The 19,389-nt window shown below is 40.1% G+C and overlaps 1 protein-coding gene across 7 annotated transcripts in view; it reads right to left on the bottom strand.

The window, feature by feature from the left end:
• The window catches only part of MAP2K5 (mitogen-activated protein kinase kinase 5), a 256,630-nt gene that overhangs the window by 195,611 nt on the left and 41,630 nt on the right, over window positions 1–19,389 (bottom strand). For all 7 annotated transcript variants that reach the window (XR_004285719.1, XM_032342996.1, XM_032342997.1 and 4 more), the window contains exons 6-8: window positions 19,116–19,183; window positions 12,043–12,091; window positions 5,157–5,221 (exon numbers count right to left, since the gene is read on the bottom strand). Coding sequence is in view for 6 of the 7 variants with exons in the window: in XM_032342996.1 (XP_032198887.1) it covers window positions 5,157–5,221; window positions 12,043–12,091; window positions 19,116–19,183 (182 nt within the window). In the remaining variant the exon portion in view is untranslated. The remainder of the gene's footprint in view (window positions 1–5,156; window positions 5,222–12,042; window positions 12,092–19,115; window positions 19,184–19,389) is intronic.

Raw genomic sequence — 19,389 nt, 5'->3', positions numbered from 1 at the left:
CCTTCATTATCATAGAATGTTTCCAAAGAAAGTGGGCCTGTTAATTACTTTCATTTCAATGTGACATACTATCCAAAAAAAGAGGACAGTAACTAGTGTGTTGGGTTAATGGATGCTAAGTACTCAGTTTTAACACCTGAAAGAAAATTAATCATTCAAAAATATGCCATCAGTTTAGAAATTCCTGTTCTTCCAGATGAACATTCTAAAACAATTACACAGGCTCTAAACTAGCTGGATATGGATATGGGGAGAATCCAATTAAAGAGCCCTACTAAAACCTGCTTGGAAAAAACCCCCACTTGCCTCATTCTCGTTTCAGCCAACATGTATAAAGCATCTATCCTATCCTTAGGACTGGGCTGAGAACACTAGAAAATACAAGGAAACACAATGGACTCCGCTTGACCTTGAGAAACAACACCGCCTGGGGGAAAAACACAGAGAGGAGGAGACACTAGAATTCTGGCTTTGCCATTGAGTGGCCACATGCTGGGGAGTCCTACCTTTTTCCGGTGGTAAAATGGCCTTAACATTTTACCAGGTGTCTTAAAACAATCTGAAAATAAACTATGATAAAAAAGAAAATACTCAGAAACTTCTAAAAAAATCTATATGTAAGATATAAGCAAATTTATGGTATAACTAGCGAACAGCAGGAAACAGAGAAGTATACTGAGTATCATAACAGAATTTTTTTAAAGTTAAACACAACTAACACAGTTCAGTATCTGTGAGATGTTTGTAGATGTTCCAAAAAAAAAAAAAAGAGCCCCATGGTCAAGTAAGTGTAGGGGGCACAGAGCTTAATGATTTTTCTATTATTAGCACTACCATGAACAATAGCTAACATTTATTTTTTTTTTTTTTAAGATTTTATTTATTTACTTGACAGACAGAGATCACAAGCAGGCAGAGAGAGAGGAGGAAGCAGGATCCCTGCGGAGCAGAGAGCCCAATTCGGGGCTTGATCCCAGGACCCCGGGATCATGACCTGAGCCGAAGGCAGAGGCTTTAACCCACTGAGCCACCCAGGTGCCCCAACAGTAGCTAACATTTAGTTGGTCGGTCATAGTGCTGAGCCTTTTCTATGAAACATCTCATTTAACCTCATGACAATCTTATTAGATGTTATTATCTCCGTTTTACACACAAACTGAGGCAGAAGACAAGATGTAACTTTCCCCAGGTCACACAGCTGGAGGCTGAGGCAGGATACACATAACCACAACACATACTGTTCTCTACTTTCTCCAGGTTTCTGAAATTCACCATGAATCTCTTAGAGGGGGATGGAATATGTGTCTTTCCTGAATTTGGGGTTTTTTTGGAGCAACATGCAGCATTTTGAGCAATGGAGCATAAATGAAAGCACATTCATTTTCAAAAGAAAACCTAAATTATTCTTCTTCCTAGGCGTAAGCTCTACTTTAGTCTACGGTATTTCCTTTATAATCCGTTTCGCCCAAGTTAGTAATCCAAGAAATCCTGACCTGAAATTACCTCCTTAGGTCATTATCATAAGACAGACAAGAACACAGCAAGGACCCCGCACAGGGCCACGATATCACTTGGTTTAAATGTTTCGGCTCAGAATTTCATATTGTGTAACCGTGGGGGGGAATATCCAGACTTAAAGGGCGAACATGTGATCAACTATTAAACAATATATACTGCAGTTACACATGATGTCATATCCCTTGAAATTCACAACATCCCATCAAGTGGAGCAAATAAGAAAGAAATATTAAACTTTTGCTTTGCATTTATTGGTTTTATTATACTTTATAAGAAAAAAAAATTAAATAGGCCCATTAGGCAGTTTTGTTACCAATGAGTGGATTTTCCAATATTTTCTTCATCTAGTTTATGTAGCATAGCCTGTAATGTAAATCATTTTGTTTGGAAAAAAAAAAAAATCACAATTTTTATAGTCAACACCATTAAGGTAAACTTAGTGTAGGAGAAAGTCAATCATAACACAGCAAAGAGTTTTATAGAGACTTTAGTAAAGTGGATTCTCATTTCTTGACAATTACACCACTTTTTTTTTACCCCCTGGTGCTGAACTAAAAGCCAGGGATATAAGAACAATACAACTGAAGCCCAGGCAGAAATGAAAACCAATGATCATTGACAACTGATTATGCAATTTGGTTATCTTTACACTCTTTCCTCTTAAGAATCACCTAAGCAATCAAACTGAAAGAATATCTTCTTCGTATGAGAAATATACTATGTAAAATAAAGCCCTAAAATGATCATGTTACTGCTACTCACCCTCCAAAAACAACCACTGTCAAAAATGTATTAAATCTTACAACATGCAGGGCACTTGGGTGGCTCAGTCAGTTGAGCGTCCGACTCTTGATTTCAGTTCAAGTCATGACATCGAGGTGGTGGGATCGAGCCCCAGGTTGGGCTCAGACCTCAGTAGAGAGTCTGCTTGGGGCTTCTCTTGCTCCCTCTCTCTCTGCCCCTCCCCCACTTGGGTGTGAGCCCATGTGCTCACGCTCTCTCTCAAATAAATAAATCTTTTTTTAAAAAATAAAAAGTCAAAAATCTTCCAACATGCATATTGAGCAGTAGCAATGGCACGTAAACGAAATCAGGATAAATTGGATGTTAACACAGCATTCCAGCAGTTAAAAGAACTTGTGTGTGCTAAGGATATGTAAAATAATGCGGTCCTAATGAAAGGAGAACTTCTAGACATGCTCCTTAGCTAAAAAGGTGACCAAGGCAAACAGGGAGTTATTGTTTAATGGGCATAGGTTTCAGATTTGCAAGACAAAAGGAGTTCTGGAGATGGATAGTGTTGAAGTTGGCACAACAGTTTGAATGTGCCTAATGCCACTGAACTACAGGCTTAAAACAGGTGAAGATACTAAATTTTATGTTATATGTTCCTCACCATAATTAAACAAATAATAAACATTAAAATGATTTAGAGAGCCTGGGCAGTACAACTGGTTAAGTGTCTGACTCAGTTTTGGCTCAGGTTATGATTTCAGGGTCATGAGATCAAGCCCTGCATCGGGCTCCATACTCAGCACAGAGTCTGCCTAAGACTCTCTCTCCCTCTCCCTCTACCTGTCACCCCTGCTCGCTCTCTCTAAAATAAATAAACCTTTAAAAAAGCAAACAAATGAAAACATTAACATGATTTCATGTTGTAATTTTTCCTTGGTAGGTGGGCATGTTATTTCTATCTCTCTGCATCCCCTGCTCCTTTCTGTTATTAGCCTATGTTTTAAAAGAAAAGATTTAAATCTTAACATCTGGGGTATTATTTCTAATAAAAATCACCTTCTGGAGTTTGGTGGGTATATGTTCTCCCTACCCTACTAGAATAAACCAGGACAGTAAATTCACAATAGAACAAACTGAATTTAAAACTATGAACATGCATGAGAGTTAAACATCTGGTTAAACAGAACACATGAATAGGTTAGGCATCTACAGAAATGATTTTGGATTCCATTTGAAGTCAATAAAAGGAATCTAAAGAGTTGAAGAGTTGCTAGAAATCCTTCCTGTTTTATTATATTTGGCTATGAGCACAAAAGCATTAGTAAAAGCAAGACTAAGGCTTTGAAAATTGCTCCCTACAACGAACTCAGGAGAAGCAAATCAGAGCACGCTGGTTCCTTCTTCTTTCCTTTCAAAGGACACCTGAACCTAAGAACCCTCAGAACAGGGTAAAAATTCAAGTCAGATAAGAGTAAGAAGGAGAAGACTGAGCTGAAGAGATGCTTTTTATGCAGTACTGGGGGCTGCTTGAGAAGGAATGCTAGTATGATCCAGGAAAGGACAAGAGTGGCTCAAACCCATCAGAGGCATTAGGCATGAAAACATTTTAAGGCCACAGCCTAAGGATCGTGGAGGCAATATGCTGGTATTTAATTCTCTGAATTATCATAGTGGAAGCACTTAACTTTCAGACCAACTACTCAGAGTACCCAGTCATCTATAAGAAAAAATAATTGAAATACATGAACATAAGTTCTTAAAGGACTAGGTTCAGGAGAACGGACTCACATCCTGACTCTACCTGCAGAGAAGATTGAAGCCCTGAGTGGGTGAATGGGTCGGCTGACTGAGAAGAAGCTTCTAACCCTGGGAAACCTAATTCCATACCAAGGCTGCATCTCTGTGTGGAAGAAGTTCTGGGATTTTAGGATGTGACCCTTCATGGTCATGGGCAATAGGACAATTTTTATCTATAGGCATGTGGTTAGCAAGCACTTAAAATTCTAAAAACATTAATAACCAATTATAAACTGTCTCACAACTTTGAAGATATATATTAAAACATCTAAGGTAAAAACACAATCATAATGTGATGCAGAGTTAGTGTATATATGGAAAACAGCTCTCTGGAGGAAAGCTTTATTACTCCCTCAGGGCTTTCTTACAGAGTATGGATTTTTTAATTCCTAGTGGAATATTTTTCATACACCATTGCAGACTATTAAGTATCAGATATTACATTATGTAGTTTAAACTTTGCACTACTGCATGAGAAAGACTTCCCTGTCGAGAGAACTATTTTTTACGGTTAGCATTTTTTAATATGAAAATGAACACTCCTTTAGGGTAAGATCACTGCTACTGGAATTTGGGAGAATTTTATAACTTAACATATTCATCAATGTGTAGAAATTCTCTCAGGGGACTCGGGTGAAGGGAGAAGGAAATACAAGAGGAAGAAGGCTTGTTAATAACTTACAGTGTCAACACAGGGCACAGCAATGGTATTTATAAGGGCTGTTTTCCACTGGGCACAGCTGTAAAAGAGCAGGGGACTAGCACAGGGTGCAAACAAGTTTAAAAAAAAAAAAAAAAAAAACGGTGTGAAAGAGTGAAGGAAAAAAATACATTAAACTTCAGGCCAGTTAAAGGTACACTTGCTAATGGTGGACTATTAACTGCTCACCCAGGAGAGATGCAGACTCAGAAATATTAAAAAGGCAATATAGATGCACTTTTCCAACCAATTCCTGAGAAAATAGATGCCTTGCAGAATTTTTGGAGTCAAAAGTGGAAATAAACTCTAAGTGCTGATGGTCATTTAAAAATCTTTGCCACGGAGAACTTGAGTACTCACATTTGGCTAAAGTGCATAGAAAGTTTAAATGAAATCGACTACTCACTTGTAGACTGTGCCTCCGTTGCCATGGCCAAGAGTGTCTCGATATCGTATGTCTTGTTCATTCATCTCCATGAGAAAGAAAGAAAAACAAAAAGGGTGTCAGGCTGTGGATGGAAATGTCAAGGAAAAGCAACTCTGGGCCATAAACAACAAGCAGTCTGGGTCATTTCAAGTTCAGCTGCAAGAACGAGAAGATCAATACAACATTTGCTGTCCAATTTATAAAAGACGATACCAAGGGACAAAGTGATGGAAAGTTTAATGACAATTTGTTTGCCTGGGTCATTTCATTAAAGTTTGATAAAAGGTGTCAAAATGGAATGATATAACATAGCTCAAAAGGGTCAGGTCAGAGCTACTGATAAGAACACAGTCTCCGGCACTACACATAACCAATGCCAAATAGCTCTGCACATAACCAAAGTCAAACTTGGGAAGACAACACACACACACACACACACACACACACACACACACACACGGTAATCTAATGCACAATCTATAAATAAATCAGCCCCTGAAAACTCCTCAGGTGACCCCATAGCTAACATTAAACAAACTAACTGAATAATGTTAATGACTTTACTAAAGTAGATACAGCTTTTCTCTGGAAACAGGAAATAGTATACAGCAGTAACTGGGTAGAAATAATAATATGCTGATGGAAAAGTGCCAAATGAGTGCACTTTCAAATGCACACACTGTCAAATATTGTAATGCATAAAGGGAAAAACATATAAGCATGTGATTCTTATAAACTAAAGTCATTTTCAAAATTTAATATGTTAAACAGCATGCACATTTTCCCTGATTCTGTAAAAACGATTACACCACAAATACTACTCTCGTTTATATCATGAATAGGAGTCAATTATTTTAGTGCCCACAAAATAATGTTTTAGAGTTTTCAAGAGCTCCCTCAATTATTTATCAAATGACTTTAAGACCAGTCAGATTATATTTGATGCATTCAGTAATTTTCTACACAGTGGTCCAGTTGCTTAAAAATTAACTGCCAACTTTATTCACTAAATGGATTCAATAAAAGTGTTATTTTCCATATAGCTAAAGCTTGGGAAAAGCCATAGTAAGCCGTGGGAAAAAAAAAAATCAATTTCCAGGGAATTGCACTGCCTTGCATGGGCAGAAAATGGATGGAGTTTTTAATTCAGTATCACCTGGAAAAAAAATAGTTTGCTTTCAGACCATTATAGTAAAGCTTTAAATATTTTGCTCTAAACAGCCACCAATTGAATAAAGCAAGGCTCCATTTATCAAGGGAAATATTTTTCTTCTATACGTTTCTGAGGTTGAAGCTTCAGAGAGCTGTGATAATTAGGAGTAGAGTGCAGGTAACAGAAACAGCTTCCTTTCCAAGCCGTTCTGCCTATCCCTAAAAGAATATTGACAGATTAATGTGTAAAGGCCAATTCAACACCCAATTTAATTGTAGTACAACCTGATTGATGCAATTTGCAATCAGCTAATTACTATATTTAGGGTCAGAGGCAAAACGATAGACAAGTCAGAAAAACTGGCAACTATTTTCCTCTTTGAGGGAAATTTTGTTCTTCATTACCTTTATATTACTAATGCAGAAAAACAGCTCGTATTTTAACCTATATAAAAGATGGAACATGAAGAAAAGAAAACCTCATTACACTGGACCAAATGATAAATTTTAAAACAGCATGAACAAGAGCAGTATATGAAATAACTTGAGATGCTAAGGTTAGCAGAGCTGCTCCTGAGTGTACTGCGATCGGTGGGTATGAAAAATACACACGCAAACTGCACTATCTATTGGCCAGTACAAATGGGCTAATTCCTTCAAAACCTTTCTTAAGGTAGTCTGAACAGCACTCTTAACAACCTCATTTGTACCATTAGCTTCCCTTATAAGCTATACCCTTATCGGGGTCCAAAGTAAATTCCAGGAGAACAAAGCTCATGGAGTATATACAGGATTCAGGCTTTAGAAGGACCACACTCTGAGACTGTAGTACCCCTCCCACCACTCCATCAGGGCCTTCCAGATAAAAAAAGCCAGTAGTTTCCTCTCAGAAAAATAAATACACTGAGATATATTGCTATTACACATTCTAATAACAAACTGGGATGGACCTAGGGGCTTGTTTTTATGGAATTTTGTTGGAGGAAGAGAAGGCAAAGGAGTAGGTATGGCACGTCTCTGAGCAGCTTCAACCATTATAAACCTGACATTGTAGGTTTTGTTTTTTTTTCCCCCTACCTCTAATACCCAGGAGGTTGAGAAGAGAAGTGGAGCAGCCAACTAACAGCATTCCAACCTGACCAGGAATGGTAGGCATCCAACAGGAGATGAGCTGAGAGGCTAGTGTGTGTGTGTGTGTGTGTGTGTGTGTACACGTGTGCGTGTGTGTGTGTGTGCATATGCTAAGCTTTCAGTGAGCAAATTCAAGAACAAAAATAGAATCCCTCAGACAATAAGACTGTAAGAGCCTAATAAAGATAAAAGTTGTTTTGGAGTAAAAATTCTAAAACCATCTCACTTAAAAAGACAGTATCAATAAAAAGATAGATAAAGTGTTTCTACAATGTTTTAAAGTTTTATAGACCTCTGCCTGGCCTATTTATTGACTGATAGATATTTATTTTAAAAACCCAGATTCTTTTCCTTTCTGCTTATTTGGATTTCTTGTTTTTATATAGTATGCAAATATTATCCACGTAAAAAAAAATTTTAAAGGAAAACTATTAGAGCCAAGCTCATGAACTGATTACAAACAACCTTTTGAGAATCTCAAATCTCTGATCAAAATGGGTTACTTTAATTGATTTTAACTATGAAAATAAATCACAAACAGGATCAACTAATAGGTAATAACATTGTTGCCTCTTTAGACGAGCAAATTAGTTCAACTTTTCTAAATGAAGCACAGGAACAGTGATCATTTTGATACAAAAGTGGGATTTATGTGCCTACAGGATACAATATTTAAATACTATGGTTGGGAACAAGTATCACAAAAATCACAGAAATGTACAGTTTTTCAAGTGCATAGCCCAACTGGGTCATAAAACTAGTCAGTAACAACTAGTCAAGGCTAGAACTCAGTCCTTCAGTATTCTCTGCTCAATGCCACATCTTAGCAGCGGATGTCCTGGCTAAGTATGGAGGGACATCCTCTCCCATCAGGCTCACTGGCCCACAGGAAGGAAAACAATAAATGGAAGAGCACTCACAAGTTAAAAGCAATTTCATTAGCTGTGGTATTTGTTTTTAGGAAGATAAATGTTTCAAAGATCACACAGCTCTTTATAGAGAAAAGAGCTGAAATAATGTTTTTATTGAATAGAGATACTGAATTATTTTTAAATATAGCTGTTTCCTTGTTTTGACTAAAAAAAGGAAATAAAAGGCAGAACACTAAATGTGAGAGGAGAAGAAGAAAAGCCATTAGAGTTACAATTACACGTCAACTCAAATGACCTGGGAGAAATGATGGGCACTGGGCTCTGCTTCTGCAGAAGGGAAGTCAGTGGCTAGGTAAGTAACATGGACTAGACAGGACAACCCATGAGTGGTTTCCATGTGGGCAGGGGAGGGAGTCATGTAGTGTGGACTCCCATACACAGTCTCATTTATACTCTGGTCTTCGTATGGGATATAAGATGAACGGTAAGAATCTAAGAGTTTTTATATAGCGGTTATAATACAGCTTTTAAGCTAACTTTACAGTAGAATTCCTATTTTTCTTCCTCCACCTGTTTTCTTTTTCTTTTTCTTTTTTTTTTTGAATACAGGAAGTTTTCTAACAGCATCTGAAGTTCTCAAAACAGCCAAGAGCAGGATCAGAATTAGTTCTAAGATCTGTGGCTTCCCAGTACATTTATATTTGATTTATCAGGAATAGGAAAATAGTCCCGCCCTCTCCTACAAAATCTAAAACACGAAAAGAAGGAAAACAACTTCAGAGATGCAAAGGTCAAAGTCATTCATCCTTGGAGTAACTGTGCACTTTTTTAATCCTTTAAATTGACCCAATGGGCCATTTCTAATCAGTTTTAAATCAAGAGCCAATGTTAAAGAAATGATACCACACTAAAACTGAAGTGGAAAAAACACATCACAAAAACACACCAGTGGGACTGATTTATAGCTCTCAGTGACACATGCCTAAACTATCTTACGATTCAGCTTTTCTTAAGCTAGAAAAAAAGGAATCCTCCGTCATTAAGCAGTAAAGTGTCTCCCTTCCAAGGATTAAAAGTCAAACTTTAAAAAAACTGCTTGATATAATATTAATGAAATTAATGGGGAAAATGAAATGGAATCCAATTATGGATCAACAAAGAAAATATTCTTTGTTTATTGTATGCCTGTGTTAAGAAGAATCAGTACCTATCGCTTATAAATCATTAAAATAAAAATGCTCAATTAATCCTTATTTTATATGTACAGGTCTGACAGAAACTAGTCCTATTCCTAGACCTTTGCTTCACAAATCGAAGCAAAATGGTTTCAGAAAGCAGTCACACTCTATGAGCAGACAATTGGAGAGATTTAGTAAATCCCACTTTAGAGAACAGAGACTAATCGGAAAACACAAGCCAGTCAAATGTTTCTTATGAACTGTTGACACTATATCAATGCTGAATCAATTGGTGGCATTTACTCTGAGTGACAGAAAAGAAATAAATATTTATATCACATAACCTATATCAATGAACCCAGGCAGAAAGCTATTTCTAACCTGTCAATATTTGATTATCTTGAAGAATCATGTCCCTTTCTTTTAATGATTAATATGAATTCCTTATTAAATCTAAGTGGAGGCTAGTGGAAAGGCAAATCATTATTAATGCTTGAGAGCATAAACCACTGAAATAAAAAACTATGCTCAAGTGTTAAAGTATTGTTAAATGTGACTTACATCTTCCATACCAAGTGGTGTCAGTGCTCAGCCCATAAATTTATTGACGCCACAGCTGTGCCTGTTACCCTCACTGCCGTGTGATTTTGCTTTAGCTCCCCTACAGCATCAAGGAACTGAGAAGTTAGTACAAGGAGGAGGCACTAACTGTGAGGACCTCCAAAGGCAGGTTTTTCTGGTTTTTCTTCTGAATGAAAGTAAATACAATGAAGCTGCTCCTTGAAAGCAAGCGCCATACTGTTTAACACAGGGTTATCCCATCCCCAAGGGAAAGCAATAAACCATCGTTAAGTGTAAAAAATCATTATTATGACAATCTTCCACCACCGAGAACCTCACAACTGAGACCACTAAGATATTTATGGTACTAGGTCTGTTGTCAAAACATGAGGAACATTTCAGAACGCTTATTTTTTCGCACTGGAAATAAACTGTTTTTCATCTTTGGAAGAGGAATCTATGACAGGTTATTTTCCATTGCCTGGGCTGAACAAATGTAGTTAAAGCTTCTTAATTTACGTCAATTTTGAAATATATTTTCCAGCTGAAGAAAGCAAGTGACTCATACATAAGTTACAATTAGTAACTAGAATGCATGCACGCTGAAGACACAAAAACATCCCAGGCTCCAGGTTTCTGCTTTTCGTCAGGGTTCATGTCATACTGGCTCTGAACACAGCCAGGGCACTAGGGGAACATACTTGTGGACCTCAATCCAAACAAAACTCTGGCTGCTTAAAGTCAAAAGTATCAGGTAAATTTTGAGGCCATCAAGATCACACATACAACACCAGGCTTCCGTTAGCCGTAAACAGAAAATCTAAGGACTAGAATTCACACACTCTGGATAACGATCAGACGTCAGAACCAGATCAACTTATTTTTTCCAACTGTATTCAAGGACAATGTGCTAAAGAAGCTGGGCTTCCAGAAGCACTACCCGCCAGTCTCCGCTGTAAGGCACGCACATCTATTAGGCCGCAAAGTTACAGGTGATATTAAAGGACAAGCACGGGGACCCAGCTTTGTCTTCTTGACGGGCTCTACTACAAGTACTTGATTCATGAAATGCCAATGAGCCTCGGAGAGGTCAGCGTGTGAAGGCACTGAATAAGCATCTGAGATAATTAAGATTTCAGCCTTCGAAACATGGACGGGAAGTGAACAGCAGTTAAGAAAATCAATAAGAGTCTTTTATTTGCAGTGACACAGATGTCTCAGTCAATAGAGCCTAATAGGCAGGCTTGATCGCAACGGACAGGCGCCTGCCTCCAAGGCTATCAAAGGGCTTCCTCTATAACAAACATTAAAACGCATTTATGTTGCTATTGAAGAATCGAGGACCCTGTAGGTAGCTTAATTTGCCGGTGTATGTTTAAAAGCACTACACTATTTCAGATGCGTCCATTTACTTGAATCAGAATCAGAATGCAGGCCTGGCTGTCCCTCTCTCCCCAGGTTAGGCCATTCAGCTTTAGGGGGCCAGCCAGCAGGGCGAACCAAACCAGAGGCTTCTCAAGCCAAGAAATCTTAAATGCCAAAGATCAGCTGTTGCTCTGTTTCCCTAAAAAGCCAGTGTTTCTTTTGGGACCAAAGAAGGAGCCGAGGTAAGAAAGGAACAGTTTTTCCTCTTCTCCCCAAAGATAATGGAAGTGGCAGCCACCTCCCGACGCAGGGCCATTTCGACAACCCATGGGTTGACACACTTGTTCAGAACTGATTAACTTTTTTCAGACTGAGATGGCAGCAGGGTGTGTACATGGTACTTCAATCTGCTCAAAGTGAGACCCATTAGCACAGTCTGAAAGACGTGCTGCAAATTGTTCTGCCAATCAAATTAAGCCACCGTAATTCATTTATGACAAGAAGGCGTTCGCGGGCTCTTTATCTGTTTATGAAGTTTATGGACACAAAAACTGGACAGTGATGAGTTACTGCTATGTGGAAATCTTAATATGCAATGACACCTACCTGGCCATTGGCTAATATTTTTTTCAGTTCAGCAGAAGATTTCTTTAAGCTGGAAAAGGAAGACATGATTTTTAATGGCAAGATCATGGACACCTTGGAACACCGCTCAGAATTCCACACTAAAACACGTCTCAGTTTCAGGTGTAGACATGCACTACCCTCTTTACAACCTTTTTCCTATACATAAAATTTTCTCCAAGTAACTGGCCTACCAGAAAGGGTATTAATAAAAAACCTGAAACCCTAAAGCAATAACGAAGCCTAGAGTCATGATGAAGCTAGACTGCCTTGTGGATTACGTTGGTGACCCTTTTGGCCATTCATCCTGCTGCCTTTGGGTAGCCTTTCAGTGGCGACTTGATGTGGAGTCTGTCATCTGCTAGAGTACTTAGCAATGCACTCTTTGGATGTTTATAGAAATGAGAAAATAGAACTCCAAAAGATAAAATAGGTAGTTTAAGTCTTGATCTTTTACAGTTGAGAGTTAAAATTCAGCTTGCTAAAAAGCAAATGTGCAGCAAAGATCAATTTTGGGACTCACTTACTGCGGGATCTGGGACAATCTGTTACTCATCCGCTCTGAACGGCTAGGTAAAATGGGGGAAATATCAATGTTATAGGGTAAAAAAATTAAATATTAGAAAAAGCTCATGTATATAGTAGATACTAAATAAATTTCAGCCGCTTTCTCTTTCCTTTTCTGTCCTTTAAGTGGGAGACCCAGCTTCCAGAGTCATTTAAGAAATACAAAAATGGAGGCGCCTGGGTGGCTCAGTGGGTTAAAGCCTCTGTCTTTGGCTCAGGTCATGATCCCAGGGTCCTGGGATTGAGCCCTGCATCGGGCTCTCTGCTCAGCAGGGATCCTGCTTTCCTTCCTCTCTCTCTGCCTGCCTCTCTGCCTACTTGTGATCTCTCTCTGTCAAATAAATAAATAAAATCTTTAAAAAAAAAAAAAGAAATATGAAAATGTTCTTCTCTGGATATATATGGCTATGTAAACACCTATGGAATGAATTTAGGAAAAGCAGCCAGGGGATGCTCTGAAGTCCTTCTAGCTTTATAATCAGTTAAACCCAAAGATATCCACCCACTTAGAAGAGTGGTGTACAAAATAGCCCCTCATCTCATCAATGTTCTAAATGGAAATTTAAAGCTTGTTTATTCTTTATCTACTCAAACCCTCTACCCATCTACCAAATTAACTCTCCTCTCTTGTGTAGGTGCGTTTCTTCCCAACATATCCATCCCTAAGACTGGGAGGTCCCCAAGAACATGGGCCACATCTTGATCTCCTCTATATCTCTGTATATTCCCTTCCCTTCCCACCCTTGAACGTAGTCCAGTGACTTGGCAGGTGCTAAGTGTTCAGTAAATGGTGGTTGTAGTTCTGGTTGTGATTTATTATATGGTAGTCCTACACACACACACACACACACACACATTCATTTGGTACCTTTAGTAAGCTATAATCAAGAAAGATCTCAGACTTCAAGTTTGACCATATTTGCTATTTCAAGTTCTGATGATTATTCTTTCTAAATACTTCTTAAACTTCTGCTATGGTCAAATGCAGACTATGGAGCCTCAGTCCCTACTTTCTACAGATTTTATAAAATATGCCCTCAATCAAGGATTCTAAACTTTATTTTTTAAAAGATTTTATTTATTTGAGAGGGAGAGTAAGAGAGAGAGAGAGAAAGCATGAGTGGGGTGAGGGGCAAAGGGAGAAGCAGACTCCCCGCTGATGAGGGAGCCTGACTCCGGGCTCAATCCCAGGACTCTAGGATCATGACCTGAGCTGAAGGCAGACACTCAATAGACTGAGCCACCCAGGTGCCTCAGGATTCTAAACTTTAATAATGTCCTCCTGAGTCTAAGAATTCATGTACTAAAGTGGGAGTTAAGAATTCTGTAGAACAAGGGGTGCCTGGGTGGCTCAGTGTGTGAACCATCTGCCTTTGGCTGAGGTCCTGATCTCAGGGTGCTGGGATTGAGCCTCAGAGTAGGATCCCTGCTCAGCATGGAGTCTGCTCCCCGCCCCTGCCCCGCTCCTTCTCTTTCTCTCTCTCTCAAATAAATGAAATCTTTAAAAAAAAAAAAATTTTTTTTTTTTTGTAGAATGAGACTGAAGTAGAAACACAGGTCAAAAAATAAACTGACAAAATCAGTCCAGTTAAGAAAATAATAATAGTGGGGCGCCTGGGTGGCTCAGCGGGTTAAAGCCTCTGCCTTCGGCTCGGGTCATGATCCCAGGGTTCTGGGATCAAGCCCTGCATTGGGCCCTCTGCTTGGCCCGGAGCCTGCTTCCCTTCCTCTCTCTCTGCCTGCCTCTCTGCCTACTTGTGATCTCTATCTGTCAAATAAATAAAAATAAAATCTTTAAAAAAAAAAGAAAGAAAGAAAATAATAATAGCAGCTATCATTTATTTAGATGATACCATGCGCCAGGAAAGGCGCTAAATGCTATTACATATTATCCTGATTTAATCCTCACAGTAACAATAGCCCTGTGGGAATAATTTATTAAGGAAACTAAGGTTCAGACCTCCTCAGTCTGTTTCTCTTATACACATACACACACACACACACACACACACACACGCAAACATACACGCTTATTTTCCCTTGTAAATATATAGAATCTTGGGGCGCCTGGGTGGCTCAGTGGGTTAAGCCGCTGCCTTTGGCTCAGGTCATGATCTCAGGGTCCTGGGATCGAGCCCCGCATCGGACTCTCTGTTCAGCAGGGAGCCTGCTTCCTCCTCTCTCTCTGCCTGCCTCTCTGCCTACTTGTGATCTCTGTCAAATAAATAAATAAAATCTTAAAAAAATATATATATATATTTATATAGAATCTTGTAATCCCACGGATAACTCCCAATTTAACAGTTACAATTACTGTAAAAACAAAAATAACCAAACAGTTCTCCACAGATACTCCATAATGTCATACAACTTGAAATAATAACATTTTGATTCATTGCATTTACAAAACACCTTTCATCCAAGAAACAACATGTGATTCCTTAATACAGCTTCATCAATCTTCCTAACACCGGAGGTAGAGAAATGTAAAGTTTAATCACCCTGAATTTACAGTAGGAGAAAGCCACAATATTTAGGCAAGGCCTTGACTTGGCAGTGGGACTTGAATTCAGTAATTATGGCCTAGCAACACCATGTGGCTTAGTAAGCTCAGTTTAATAAACAATCATCCACCTAAGGCAAAGACTGATTCATGCTTTGAGAGTAACCAAGGAGAATGCAGATTTCATTCATTATACCAATGTCTGACTACCACTTGGTCTCATTAAAAGAAAAGTCTGGGGGCACCTGGGTGGCTCAGTCAGTTAAGCACCTGTCTTTGGCTTAGGTCATGATCGCAGGATTCTGGGATGGAGCCTCACATTGGGCTCCCTGCTCAGTGGGGAGTCTGCTTCTCCCTCTGCCCCTTACCCTGCTCATGCTCTCTCTATTTCTTTCACCCTCTCTCTCAAATAAATAAATAAAAATCTTAAAAAAAAAAAAAAAAAAAAGAAAGAAAGAAAGAAAGGAAAGAAAAATTCTGGTAATTTCTTTGTTCCTCAGTTTACTCAATATTTTGTTTATCTGTAATGGTCACAGCTACTTGGGCTATTTGAAAATCACTTTTAAAAACATTTTAAAATTTAAATGTGATGTTATTGTAACCCTGACACTTTAAGAGGGGCACTGAGACATCTAAAGAAGAGGAAATGGGTGAGAGGACAAGAAATACTGTATTGGAGAGGCTTGAATGAGTTGGGAGAATTTAATTCAGAGACAAGACTAAGAGGGATTATAAATTTGTTCATCCACTCATTCATTCAAGCATTACTGACTATCTCCTATGTGCCAAGCATCACACTGGGAATTGGGAATTCAGTAATGAATATGCTACAGTCACTGCCCTCAAAGAGTAGAGAATCTACCAGGGCACAGAAACGATTGTAACACAATGTGCTAATGGCCACAACAAAAGCAGGCATCAGGGCATTAGGGAAATTCATAGAGTAGGTACCTGGTATGGACTAGGAGGTGGGCTGTCATCAGAAGACAGCAACAGCATGGTTCCTCAAAGATGACCAAGGCAGGCCAGACTGAAGATGAAGGGGGGAACAAAAAAAAGGAGGAAAGCAGGGAGGGCCAGGAGTAAAAGAAAACATGATCCACGGAGGGCACCATGCACTCATCAGCGAAGCTAGAATGTCAGGTAGGAAGGGGCAGAATGGGCAGGGGGCCTCCATGTGAGAGGCCGTTACTCATCTGCAGCCCCACTGATTTACAGAGCCTGAACTGCCTCAGCAGAGACAGAGCCGCTGGACCCCAGCAGGACTGAGAAGGGACAGATGTAGGGACTGGTAGATATGGCACTGAGGGAGGCCCAGGAAGCAGTGAAAGATGCCTGACAAGTTGGCAACTGGGTGGGTGCGGGAGAATTTGCTGAGACAGGAAATCTACAAGAAGTTCGTTGGGAGGGAAGACAACAGGAAGAGCCCCCTAGAAGAATAACTCTTCTCGGAGGGCCAGAAGAAATCTTTATGAGTGGACGCTAAAAGGAGACCCATTTCGGCTCATGACAGAGAATGTTTTAAGACAGAGCTCTGTGAAAATGGACAGGCTGCCAAGGCCAATAAAGTGCATTCATGCTATAAGGGATATTCAGGAAGAGCCTGGATGACCATTTGGCAAGGGGTAGAGAATCAAGCACCGAAACAGAGCAGGATTAGATGGGTGCTTCTCGGACTCGTTCCCCACGGTAGGGGGTCTTTTATAAGCAGAGTGGCCATGGCACTGTCCAGCAGGCCATCTGATGGCTCACCAATACCAATACGCCGAGAGGAAAACTCAAACACAAGGCCATGCCCATCTGGCTTCAGTCTACCTCCTTCTCTACTGTCCCTCCAATGTTCTCCTCCCCCTGTCCACAACCCCCTAGTCAGCAGCCCTCCCTGGGCTCCAGCTGGCTCTTGATGTGGTTAGGCCCTTCTTACCCTTCAGGCCGTGAGAGAATGCCTCTCTCTACCCAAGAAGTCTACCCTGCCCATGCTGTCTAAATCTAAACATATCCCTGCACAGTGTTCTCTCCCTTCAAAACCTGCTTGCTTCCCTCATAACACTAATTACAAAGTGTGATTGTCTGTATATTTGTTTTTTTTTTTCCCCTGTATGTCCATTAGATAGCAAGCTCTAGAGGATAAGGACCATGCTTGTATTTCTAGTGCACAGGACAGCCGCTACTAAATAGGTGGCACTCAATAAATACTTTTGATTAGTTATCAACATGGGACACAGAATATGACCAACCTAGGATGGCACATTAAAGTCTATGGTAGCTCTCTTTCAAAGTGTACTTCTCCCATAACAGAAGTCACTATGGGAGGAAACCACCATCACCAGCTGGGAGACTGTTGCATCCCTAGGAAAGATGCTGCAACAAAAGGCTAAGAACCACTAGGTCAGACAGTCTTCAAATTTATGTCCAACCCCCCAATTTTATGAACATACACAGTAATTCTTAAAAAACCAAGCTAATTTACTCATGCTGTTAAAGCTAGATCTCAGAAAACTGAAAAGTTATCCTTGCCCCTTCTCTAACTGACCATTTTTTTCACCTCCATCCTGCTTTTTCTACCACGACAAAACGGGACCTAAGACACCAGAGAAAGACTTTGCTTTTCCTTAAGGCTCGGGGTGAGTCTGCCTGAATAACAACTTTTATGAAAGGAGTGGATAAAATTAAATGCTGGGTCTTCCTTGTGCTGAGTGTAACAAGTGACCCCAGGCCAGTGCCTCCACTCTGGGGCCACGGCTCACAGGCCCAACAAGCGTGAGGAGAAAAGCTGCAAAGGGCTAAGGCCAGGGCCAAGCCCTAGAATAAGGACTAAGAGATATACCCCTTGTGCCCACAGGACAGATGAGTCTCTGGTGAATTACCAGGCTAAGTGTATTTTAAGACAGAATAAATTGCTTAAAAAGGAAACACGCTTTAAAAGTTGTGTGCTCGCAGCAGGAAAGCTGGTGAGTAGACAGACTGACTCTGCAGTAAAGCAATGGAGGAAATGACTCTGGGGGGAAGGAGGCAGGAGAGTAAAAGGAGAGCCACAAGGAGAGACTTTAAATTACCCTCAGGAAAGCCCCCGGCAAAAGAACCAGGACTCTGGGTTAAGGAGGGGCGGGGAAGGAAGAGGAGAAACCCAAACTCCATCTCAGCCAATAAAGGGCAATACTGGTTATAGCCCTAAACCCAGAGAAGCCTGGGCACAGAATGGAAGGGCGGCTGGATGCTGGCTTTTCAGTCATCAGTGGGAATCCTCAAATCCAGGGGATCACCTCAACGGTGTCATCTTCAAGTATGGCCATGTGACGTTTACTGGCTGAATGACCGCACGGATAACCAGAAGGACCCAGAATTCTGCTGACTTAAGCAGGCCACTCCTTCTACCTGAGGATGGGATCATCTGGAAGTAAGTTTTCAGGCCTGTCAGAACACTTTGAAAAGGCTCTTGAGTGTTCAGCATCCCATGCCAGTGTGGGGAACTGCTAGCATGAATTAATGAAGATGATTTTCCTTCTATAAATAGCTTCAATCTTTGGTATGACCAAAGATACAAAAAGAGCAAAGTGACTGGTCAATCTACTTCACTCTCCCCTTGCCTCTTTCTGGTGAGGATGTCAGGGGATAATGATACTGCCAAAAGACGGGAAGCAAGAAAAAAATAATGAGCATTACACAATTTATGAACTGGATCATCAAGGCATGAAAGGCACTGAAGTCAAAGGCAATGAATTTTCTGTGTAATTTGGAGAGTGAAGGAACACCGTTCCACAGACCTACATTAATAGTTTAAAATGTCTCATTCCATCTTCCTCAGTGAGGCCCTTTCTCTCTAGTCAACACATAGCTATGGTTACCCAACTAGTCAAATTTCTTCTCAGCCACATACACATTCGCGTGGTCTTAGAGAAACGAGAGGTCATCCCCAGGCCTCTTCCACACCCCTAACTCTGTAGATAAGCATGCTTACAGGCACACTTCACTTGCTTGCCCTCACCTATTGCTTGGGAGTGAGTCGGAGACTGCTGGGCTATCGTGTTGGGAGGGTCCAGCCCGGGTATTCACCTACAAGGAAAGAAAGAATCTCGATCAGTCTTGTGTTCTGAGGACACAGTTCCAATTAACCTATAATTTGCCACAAATTTCTCATTTCACTATGAAGGTTAATTAGCTTGTTGCTAGACAGACCCACGGTCAGAGTCTATTCAGTATATAGGTTACAGAACTGTACAACCCGTATATTACATAATACACTTTTCCTGTCATTATTC

This window comes from Mustela erminea, chromosome 5 (assembly GCF_009829155.1).
Source record: "Mustela erminea isolate mMusErm1 chromosome 5, mMusErm1.Pri, whole genome shotgun sequence".
In the NCBI taxonomy this organism is placed as follows: domain Eukaryota; kingdom Metazoa; phylum Chordata; class Mammalia; order Carnivora; family Mustelidae; genus Mustela; species Mustela erminea.
Note: the sequence above shows the minus strand (reverse complement) of the source record. Positions and strands in the feature narration are given on the sequence as shown.